Source organism: Sus scrofa, chromosome 2, assembly GCF_054392235.1.
Source record: "Sus scrofa isolate SSC_HxYL_T2T_F1_AM1 chromosome 2, Sscrofa_HxYL_maternal_Yorkshire_Landrace_v2.0, whole genome shotgun sequence".
Taxonomy (NCBI): Eukaryota; Metazoa; Chordata; class Mammalia; order Artiodactyla; family Suidae; genus Sus; species Sus scrofa.
In genome coordinates, this window is record NC_139384.1 from 9378145 (window position 1) to 9389040 (window position 10896).

The 10896-nt window shown below is 46.5% G+C and overlaps 1 protein-coding gene across 1 annotated transcript; it reads right to left on the reverse strand.

The window, feature by feature from the left end:
• Nucleotides 1–6465: 6465 nt before the first annotated feature.
• SCGB1D1 (secretoglobin family 1D member 1) lies at nucleotides 6466–10102 on the reverse strand. The gene is given in 3 exon segments (NM_001005462.1): nucleotides 6466–6558; nucleotides 7249–7436; nucleotides 10048–10102. Coding segments are annotated over 3 exon segments (336 nt in total).
• Nucleotides 10103–10896: the final 794 nt, after the last annotated feature.

Below are 10896 nucleotides of genomic sequence, written 5' to 3' on the forward strand. Positions count from 1 at the left end.
GCCCATCCATCCATCCATCCATCCATCCATCTATCCATCCATCTATCCATCCATCTATCCATCCATCCATCCATCCATCCATCCATCTATCCATCCATCCATCCATCCATCCATCCATCCATCCATCCATCCATCTATCCATCCATCCATCCATCCATCCATCCATCCATCCATCCATCCATCCAGCAACACCATGAGCTTCTCTTGGGACAGGCCCTGTGCTGTGTCACAGATTCAGTTGCAGGGATAAGTTAGACCAGGATCTTGCCCTTGTGGAGCTTACCTGTAACAAGGGAAGCAACAAACAGTCCTGCAATTGAGTGAGCTCAGAAAACAATGGCACCAAAGAAGAACAGAACAACGCCAGGAGCAGCTCCTGTAAGAAGGTCTAGGCACGCTAGAGGGGGAGAGACTTTCGAGCTTGGATGAGTGGCAGCGAAATCCAGGGAAAGACCTGGGGAAGAGTGTTCTAGGCAGAGGGAACAGCAAGTTCAGGGGCCCTGAGAGCCGATGGTACCTCGCAAGACAAGGAAACAAGGAAAGAGGGTCTCTTGGTGTCAGAGAGGGACAGGACACCCCGGTAGGAGAAAGAACCCACACCAGCAGAAGCGGGGTGATCAAAAGGGCATGGGAACAAGTGAAGCAAAGTTGGCTTCGGTTTAGAAAAAGGAAGACATGGGCAAGCGGGCCAGAGAGATGTGGCAATGGTTAATTCCCCATGAGTGTGTTATTTGCAGCGTGGATTATTTGGGACTCCTTTCTTTATATCATCGAGCTGGGGCATAAATTGCCAAGAGCAATATTGATTTAGCAAGAGGCTGGAAATGGGGATGAAGACTATGCCCTTGTGTGTGTACTTTCAGCCAGCTGACCATCGCCGGTGATCTTTCTTCCAAAGGCAAGTGAAGGACATTTGTAAAGAAATGGGAGACTGTCTCCTTGGCCGGGAGTCAGTGGAGACACTGCCTGGTGCCCCAGTTGTTATGGGCCTGCTCTGTGACCTGCTGGGGACACTGGATGGCCTCAAACTTTTCTTACTTAGCAAAAAAAAAAAAAAATCCCACACCATGTCCATGGTGCTTCCATGTTTTTCCCACGGCAGGGAAGGCTCCATCTCAGGTCAGTCCCATAATAACTCGGCTCCCAAAAGACTCTGCAAGCCAGCGTTTACAAGGAGAAATAGAAGAAGCCCAAAGGTTAGGATGCTTGTGTTGCTGACCTGATTTTTTTTCTCTTCCCCAAAGGGACTTTAGCTCAGGTCCCCAAATTAGGTCCAGAAACTAGAGCAGGAGGTACCTTCGGTTTCAGTGTTGGTGTGACATTTAATGACCACCTACTATGACAAACCATGGCATTGAGGTCAGTTATTCACCCAGATATCTCATGTCTCAGGGGAGAGAGAGAGAGTATTGGCCCAGCCTTAAGCCCATAGAAAACCTAAGATATATTCACGCTAATGTTTTGGTCATTTGAGGCCTTGCCATACTCAGTGTAAGTAATGACATTTAGCAATAGCCATTTTTTTTCCCTCAGTGATTCATGCACTGGCACAAATGCCTACCAAAGTTATTCTGAAATTTAGATGCAAAGTTTTTTTTGCCTCTTTTTTTTTTTTTTTTTCAGGGCTGCACGCATGGCATGTGGAGGTTCCCAGGCGAGGGGTCTAATCAGAGCTGCAGCTGCTGGCCTACACCACAGCTCACAGTAATGCCGGAGCCTTAATCCACTGAGCCAGGGATCGAACCCGCAACCTCATGGTTCCTAGTCGGATTCGTTTCCGCTGTGCCAGGACAAGAACTCCTAAAATTTTTATTAAAATTTTTATTAAAGTATAGTTGATTTACAAAGTTGAGTTGATTTCTGCTGTAGAGTTGTTGTTTTTTTTTAATTGTAAGTTACTGGAGTTCTCTGGTGGCTTGGTGGTTAGGATTCAGGGCTTTTACTGCTGTGGCCCCCCTTCAATCCCTGGTCTGGGAACTTCCACAAGCCATGGGCACAGCCAAGACAAAAAAATTGTAAGTTACTGATGTGTATCAGCTCCACAACATTCTGAGGACAAGATACCCCCATTTCTTTCCTTTTTTTTTTTTTAAATAACAATTGTTTTTTTAATTAATTAATTAATTAATTAATTAATTAATGTCTTTTTGCTATTTCTTGGGCCGCTCCCGTGGCATATGGAGGTTCCCAGGCTAGGGGTCCAATCGGAGCTGGAGCCACCGGCCTACGCCAGAGCCTCAGCAACGCAGGATCCGAGCCGCGTCTGCAACCTACACCACAGCTCACGGCAACGCCGGATCGTTAACCCACTGAGCAAGGCCAGGGACCGAACCCGCAACCTCATGGTTCCTAGTCAGATTCGTTAACCACTGCGCCACAACGGGAACTCCTCTTTTTTTTTTTTTTTAAACAATTTTTATTCATTGTCTTTTTAAGGCCACGCCTGGCCTCAAGATGGAGGTTCCCAGGCTAGGGGTCGAATTGGAGCTGTAGCCACTGGGGAATGGGAACTCCCTCCAATGAGGGAACTCCCCTCATTTCTTTATTTTCGCTCCTTCTATAAAATGAGTTCTGGAGTTCCTGTCGTGGCGCAGTGGTTAACGAATCCGACTAGGAACCATGAGCTTGTGGATTCGATCCCTGGCCTCGCTCAGTGGGTTAAGGATCCGGTGTTGCCGTGAGCTGTGGTGTAAGTCGCAGACACGGCTCGGATCCTGCGTTGCTGTGGCTCTGGTGTAGGCCGGCAGCTATAGCTCCGATTCGACCCCTAGCCTGGGAAGCTCCATATGCCATGGGAGTGGCCCAAGAAATGGCAAAAAAGACAATCAATCAATCAATCAATCAAATAAAATAAAAATAAAGGAACATGAGTTCTGCCTTTCGCCTCCAGGGCTATTGGCCCATTAACCTGAGGCATGTTCTTTGGAGCTGAACCGCTTCTCCCTTGAGATCATACCGAAGTCTAAAAGCCTGGTGGAGGTGTACTTACAGGCTAGAAGCTTCAGAAAAGGTCCCGGCCGTGGAGACCTCTGGTGTCAGCCAGTTGTCCTTTGTTTCTGTCCTTGAGCCTTTCCTAGACCAGGTACACCCCTGGCCTTGGGTCTGGCCAGCTGCAGGGATTTTATAGCTGTGTCTCTTTAAGGGGACGAGCCCAAGGATTGTTTTTGTAATGCCCGGGGTGGGCCTGATCCCCCCCAGGAGTGATTCCAATCCGGGTTTCTCAGAGTGCTGCAAGAGCTCCATAAACCCTTGCCTCCACCAAGCCCAGTACAGGCCCTAAGTGCATCTATTTCCTGACGTGAAAATATGCTTATCAAAAAAGCATTGCTACGGCCTCCCCCATTTCTAAAAGGGACCTACTTTCCAGGTTGCTGTGATGATTAAATGAAATTGACAGCAAAATAAAGTTTTTGCAAAGGGAAAAAAAAAAAAAGCATTGCTATTAATTGATATCCGTAGATAACTCATCTTCTATTTCTCCACCCAAGAGTTTGTATAAATAGACCCGCCTCAATAGACCTAATGTAATTTGAGAGTGGGTGTAGGAATGAGTTGTTTTACTGGAAACGTTTGGAAATACGTGCCCTCTAGTATTTCAGATTTACGGAAGTGGGATCTGATTCACATCCTGATTTTAGGAGGGGGTCAGTGAGGGGGATGTACTGCAGGGAGGGGATTGCAGAGCCCAGGAAACCCTTTAGGAGACTTTGGTCCAAGCCCGGAAGGGCTAGGACTGGACTGTGATGATGGCTACGAGGATGGGAAGGAGAGGATGCTCAGAAGCGAAGCTGTGGCAGCAGAGGGGGCAGAACGGCCTCATTTTTTAATTTTTTAAGGCTGCATCTGCGGCATATGGAGTTTCGCAGGCTAGGGGTTGAATCAGGGCTGCAGCTGCCAGCCTATACCCCAGCCATGGCAACACTGGACCAGAGTGGCATCTGTGACCTGTGCTGCAGCTCTCGGCAACACCTGATCCTTAACCCACTGAGTGAGGCCAGGGCTCAAACCTGCATCTTCAAGGACGTTATGTTGGGCTCTTAACCTGCTGAGCCACAACAGGAACTCCAGGAATTCATGATTTGTAGATGTCAGGAGAGAGTTGAGCTATAATTGGCTTGTAAAACTTCCCCCAGAGATGTCCATGCCTTTTTTTCTTCTTCTTCTTTTTTTTTTTGTCTTTTTAGTGCTGCACCCACAGCATATGGACGTTCCCATATGCTAGGGGTCGAATTAAAGCTGCAGCTGTCAGCCTTCACCAGTCACAGCAACGTGGGATCCAAGCCACTTCTTCGACCTACACCACAGCTCATGGCAGTGCCAGACCCTTAACCCACTGAGTGGGGCCAGGGATTGAACCTGCATCTTCATGGATACTAGTCAGGTTCTTAACCTGCTGAGCCACAGCAGGAGGGCCTGATATCCATGCCTTAATCCCTGGAAACTGTACCAGTGTCCTTCCATGGTTAAAAAATGGGGGAGGGAAAGACAACTTACAGAATGGGAGAAAACAGTTTCAAATGATGCAACTGACAAGGGCTTAATCTCTAGAATATATAAACAACTTATACAACCCAACAGCAAAAAAACCAATCAATCAATGGAAAAATGGGCAAAAGACCTGAACTGACACTTCTCCAAAGAAGATATACAGATGGCCAACAAACACATGAAAAAATGCTCAACATCGCTGATTATAAGAGAAATGCAAATCAAAACTACTGTGAGATATCACCTCACACCAGTCAGAATGGCCATCATTAATAAATCCACAAATAACAAGTCCTGGAGGGGCTGTGGAGAAAAGGGAACCCTCCTGCACTGCTGGTGGGAATGTAAACTGGTACAGCCACTATGGAGAACAGTTTGGAGATACCTTAGAAATCTATACATAGAACTTCCATATGACCCCGCAATCCCACTCTTGGGCATCTATCCGGACAAAACTCTACTTACAAGAGACACGTGCACCCGCATGTTCATTGCAGCACTATTCACAATAGCCAGGACATGGAAACAACCCAAATGTCCATCGACAGATGATTGGATTCGGAAGATGTGGTATATATATACAATGGAATACTACTCAGCCATAAAAAAGAATGACACAATGCCATTTGCAGCAACATGGATGGAACTAGAGAATCTCATCCTGAGAGAAATGAGCCGGAAAAACAAAGACAAATACCATATGATATCACTTATAACTGGAATCTAATATCCAGCACAAATGAACATCTCCTCAGAAAAGAAAATCATGGACTTGGAGAAGAGACTTGTGGTTGCCTGATGGGAGGGGGAGGGAGTGGGAGGGATCGGGAGCTTGGGCTTATCAGACACAACTTAGAATAGATTTACAAGGAGATCCTGCTGAGTAGCATTGAGAACTTTGTCTAGATACTTATGTTGCAACAGAAGAAAGGGTGGGGGAAAAATGTAATTGTAATGTATACATGTAAGGATAACCTGACCCCCTTGCTGTACAGTGGGAAAATTAAAAAAAATTATTAAAAAAATGGGGGAGGGGTTTGCAGATGTGATAAAGTTACAAATTTTGAGACAGGGAGATGATTCTGAATTCTCAGGCAAAAAGACAAAAAAGACCAAAGAAGAAAAAGAGAGAAAAGAGAAAAAGAGTTAACTGATGGTCAAAAAAAAAAAAAAAAAAAAAAAGAGAAAAGAGAAAAAGAGTTAACTGATGGTCGAACCCTGAGGAGTCACTAAGAATTGACAAGTAGATGGAAAATGAATTTCACGGGACAATTCACAGGATTGAAACCACGGTGAAGGAAAGGGCACCAGGCAGGCAGGTGGCAGTTAGGGTGAGGACCAAAGCTGAAGGATGCTGCTGGTGGGGAGCCACTTGATTGGCCAGACAGGGTGTGGGTATCCCTCAGGTCAAGACCAGTAATAGGAAAGTTTTATCGGCTTTTTACCCTTAGCCATCCTTTCAGTCATGGCGACTTGGATGGGACATGTGTTGATGTAGGATGATTCATGACCTGTGCCCTGCACCTCAGGTCGCCATGGCTAACTGGACCTTGGCTCTCTAAGGTTTACCGGGGACAACACCCACTGGCTGGACACTTCATAATGAAAACCAGTGCAATGCAAAGTCAGAAGTGGTTAGATAATAACCAGACAAATAGAGAGAAGAGAAAGTAATTTATTGAGCAAGACGCTGAAACCTTTACATTTTCCAGAGAAGATCAGGTGATCATTTGGAGATGGGGAATAGCTTTTTTTTTTTTTTTTTTCTTTTTTTCTTGGTCTTTTTCATGCTGCACCTGTGACATATGGAGGTTCCCAGCCTAGGGGTCGAATCTGAGCTGTAGCTACTGGCCTGCACCACAACCACAGCAACACCAGATCCGAGCCTTGTCTGAGACCTACACCACAGCTCACGGCAACATCCGATCCTTAACCCACTGAGAGAGGCCAGGGATCTAACCTGCATCTTTATGGATGCTATTTAAACACGCTTGCACTGAGCCCCAAAGAGATATCCGGGAATAGTGTTTTTACATCTTCGAAACCACACTTCTTCACTAGTATCTCCACCTGAAATAGAAAAGGAAAGAATGAAAGAGAAGGTCATTCAGGTTGGGGCCGAAGATGACACACTAGCACAGACTCTCATTCACAAGCAAGCGGCCAGAGACCTTTCAGCCAGCAAAAGGCAAATGGACCGGCTGAAGGCGGGAACCTAGCATGCATGGCCAATGATATAGACCCAGTATGATCAGGGCGAAGCCTGCAAGTCAGGAAAGAACCCTTTCCTAACTTGCAGGCACCTAAATCCTGAGATGGTCCCCCAAGAGCAGGGCTCCAGTTCCCACTGGGAGGAAAAAGGTGACGGCTGGACAGAGCAGTCCAGGCATTCTGGTCTCTGCTGTGCCATTACAGAGGACTCTACCTTTTCACTCCATAGGGGACACAAGGTGGAGGATGGGGACAGGCGTGGCAGGAGAGTCGGGAAATATTGCTCTCAGGAGATTCCCCAGACTCACAGTCTGGAAACTCAACCTGACTGCTTGAGTCCTCCAGGGAGGTGACCCCAAGAAGAACTCGCCCAGAGACTCTGCACAGCCCAGCAGGTGGGATGCTATCGTCCACCTTGTGGCCAGGGGTCCCCGATCAGCAGTGAGGCAAGAGGCAGGTGGCAGGTGGCCCCCATCAGAAGAGCACGAGAGCTCCTCCGTGGATGTGAGCTGAGCAGAAGCTTCTATGTAGGAAGAAGGAAGAAATTACCAGTGTTTTCGTAAGCAGAATTTTCTTTTTAAAGGAGATGCCATTTGCACACTGCTTCACTTTCATCTTGGCATCAACAGCTTCTGGGGGTGCACCAAATAACTCCAGTTCTGGCTTGTAGATTTTGTCAGGCTTCCAGAGGAAGCCTGAAAATTCCTTAACAAGGGCCCGACAGACAATCCCATGGGCTGAAGCAGAAACAAAGAGAACCAACTGATGCAAAGGAAGTCGCTTTCCTCCCACGGCTCCCCGAGTCAGAACCAGACAGGATCCCCAAGGGTCTCATCCCCTTAATTGTGCCAATGGCAGTGCAGGACCCTGGAGCTGTGACTTCCTCGAGATCCCAGAGCAAGCACCCCCTGAGCCAGGACTAGAAACCAGTTTCCTGATTCCGAGTTCGGTTTTGATTGTTTTCAAACCACACCCACTACTTCGCAAGGCTCTCCCTCGGTTTGCTGAAATCCATTTTTCCCTTCAAAAAATTAAGTTTTTGCCTGTCAGTCTAGTGACACCTGATTTTGTCTGGGATGTTGGGAAAGAGATGATTTTACGAATTGCGTTTTCTAGCAAATGGTAGAGTCAGGTCTTCCCAGAGATCAGAGCAGGGAGAATAAATCTGGAGAGGCATTAACTAAACTATCTCTATGACGGCAGATGCTATTTTGAGCCTAAATTAAAGTGTAAGACTAAGCAAAGCAAGTCTGAGAGAGAACAATAACTCCCATATGACAGCACTTATATGTGGAGTCTAAACTATAACATAAACCAAACAGTCTATGAAACAAAAACAGAGTCAGATAAAGAGAGCAGACTTGTGGCTGCCAAGTGGGCAGGGGGTGGGGGGCGTGAGGGAGGGAAAGACTGGGAGTTGAGGCTTTGCAGAGGCAAACGATTACATCCAGGATGGATAAACAACAAGATCCGACTCTATAGCACAAGGAACTATATTCAATATCCTGTGATGAAAGCTAACGGAAAAGAATATGTATGTATAACGGAGTCGCTTTGCTGTAGAGCGAAATTAACCCAAGACTGTTAATTTTGGCTCAATACAATTAAAAGAAAAAAGAATAAGACTGGGAGTTCCTGTTGTGGCTCAGCGGTTAACAAACCCGACTAGATGTGCTGCAGGTTTGATCTCTGGCCTCGCTCAGTGGGTTAAGGATCTGGCGTTGCCGTGAGCTGTGGTGTAGATCACAGATGCGGCTTGGGTCCCGTGTTGATGTGGCTGTGGTATAGGCCAGTAGTTACAGCTTCGATTCGGCCTCTAGCCTGGGAACTTCCTTCTATATGCCACAGGTTTGGTCCTTAAAAAAAAAAAAAAAAAAAAAAAAAAAGTATAGGACTATGTTATTGGATGCAAACATAGCAAAAAAGCCAAAAATCTAATCAATTTGAACACATTTGAAGCTTATATGCCAAGTTGTGATTGGCTCTTTTATTCTACAAGGATGTACAGGATTCCTAGAGAGGGTGAAAGGTGGGAACTGGGGGTCATTCCAGACCCCACTGGAATGGTGCTGAGACCAGTAAGGAGCCACTTCTCCTGGTCTGGGCTCTCCATCCCCCTATGTCTTGGCAACTGCCCCGAAGCCTGAGATGTACCAGGCTCTGCTCTGACCCCTGATAAGACATCAGACTTGGCAGAAAATCTGAAAGGGTAAGATCAAAGGGGAAAGAGGGACATTTAAAAAGTCAGATAGGAGTTCCCATCGTGGCGCAGTGGAAATGAATCTGACTAGGAACCAAGAGGTTGAGGGTTCGATCCCTGTCCTCGCTCAGTGGGTTAAGGATCCGGCGTTGCCGTGAGATGTGGTGTAGGTCGCAGACACAGCTCAGATCTGGCGTTGCTGTGCCTGTGGCGTAGGCTGGCAGCTGTAGCTCCGATTCAACCCCTAGCCTGGGAACCTCCATATGCCACAGGCACGGCCCTAAAAAGACTAAATAAATAAATAAATAGTCAGATTAAAGAGAAACACTCAAAACCTGTGGTCAGTATTGAGGGCAGGAAGGCCTGCAAAAGTAGTGATGAACAAAATGGCTGGAATGATTGTGGAAAAAGAAGTTTGTGGCTTGAATGCTTACACTAATTCTACTGCAGTTACCGGCAGTACTCCTAGAAACTGGTAGTGCTTGTAGGTAGATTGAGCGCTGCTTATTTGCAGAGCCCAGGTGAATATTTAGTACTCAGAGATCAGAGACTATTTGCTCTTCTTGAACCAAAAGCTCTCCCCAAGCCCTTCCAGCTGGAACATTTTAGGAGTCTAAATCTATGCATTTAAAAGGCTGTGGTCTCAACCGTCACTAAGAAATTCTAGGAAGGAGAACATCTGATAACTACTAGGTATCAGCCTGAGAGCCAGAGCTGGCCTCTTGACATGCCACACCCACACCATTTTCCTAAACTACTCTTGGTGGGCACTGGTAAACCCAGTGATAAAAGGAGACTTGGAGAGATTAAGCATTTTGTTCAAGGTCAAAGAGTTGATAAGTGGCAGAGCCGTGATTTGCAACCGGATCTTATAACGTCAGGCTGCTTCTGAAAAACAGATCACAGACAAGGAGGGAGCCCTTTAAAAGTTAACTGCAATGATTTTTTTTTTTTTTTGGTAAAATTTCCAGAGTATTGGGAATCGATCAAATGAGGGCTGGGCTCTTGAGAGACTCGCTCTCAAGTAAAGGAAGAGGTTTGGATTCTGATCTGTTCCCAGTCTGCCCCAAATAAGTTCACCTAGTGAAAGTACCTAGAGAAAGGTACTTACCAGGACCAGTGCTGGACTGATGAGAAAAGATACTCACCCTCGTAGCAGCAAAGGGCCAAAATGACCAGCAGGACCATCAGGGACAGCCTCATGGTTTATTTCACTTTGAGTGTTCAGCCTTAGTGAACGATAAGCAATTAGGAGCTGGACTCAGGAGCTTGGGGAGCCCAGGGCTACTTGTACCTGGAGAGCTCTGCTGGTCCTGCCCACACAGGCACGTGGCCAGTGGCAAGGTCTGGCTTCCAGCCCTACCTTCCTCGCTCAGGACTGATGCCATCCACCAATGTCACAGTCTCCAACGACTCAGTCAGAGTCCTACTTGTAGGCATCGCTGGCACCCTGCACCTCTCTCCTTTGCAGCAAAAACTGAGGCTGGCATTCTCCAAATGTATAATCAGTTCATGGATGTGAGTGCACACACACACACACATACGACCGCTGGACGCCTGCTTTTGCCCATCTTTACACAGCATCATGCCTGGCACAGAGAAAAGGATAAGCACATATTCTTTGAACAAATGATTGAAGAGGAATGACCAAATCACCTCCTTGATTAGGGTACATCTTTAGTGTCAAATGATGCCCGCTCTGCCAAGCTTCCCTTGGGACAGCTGAGGGAGAAGGTTTAGTAGCACAGCGACACTTGTGAAAGGGTCACAGTGACACTTGTAAAAATCAGTGGTGTTCAGGATCCCAAGAGAAAACCGTGCAGAAAGGACGACTGCCTCCCCAACTACTACTTTTCTACTCTAATGTTTCCAAACATATCAGAGAAGTTTTCAAATCAAGCTCAAAATTGATAAAAAAAAAAAAAAAAGCATCTCCTCTTCAGTGTTCCTTCTCAAATAGGAGGATCACACCTTCTGAGTCACTCCAGGGTCCTAGC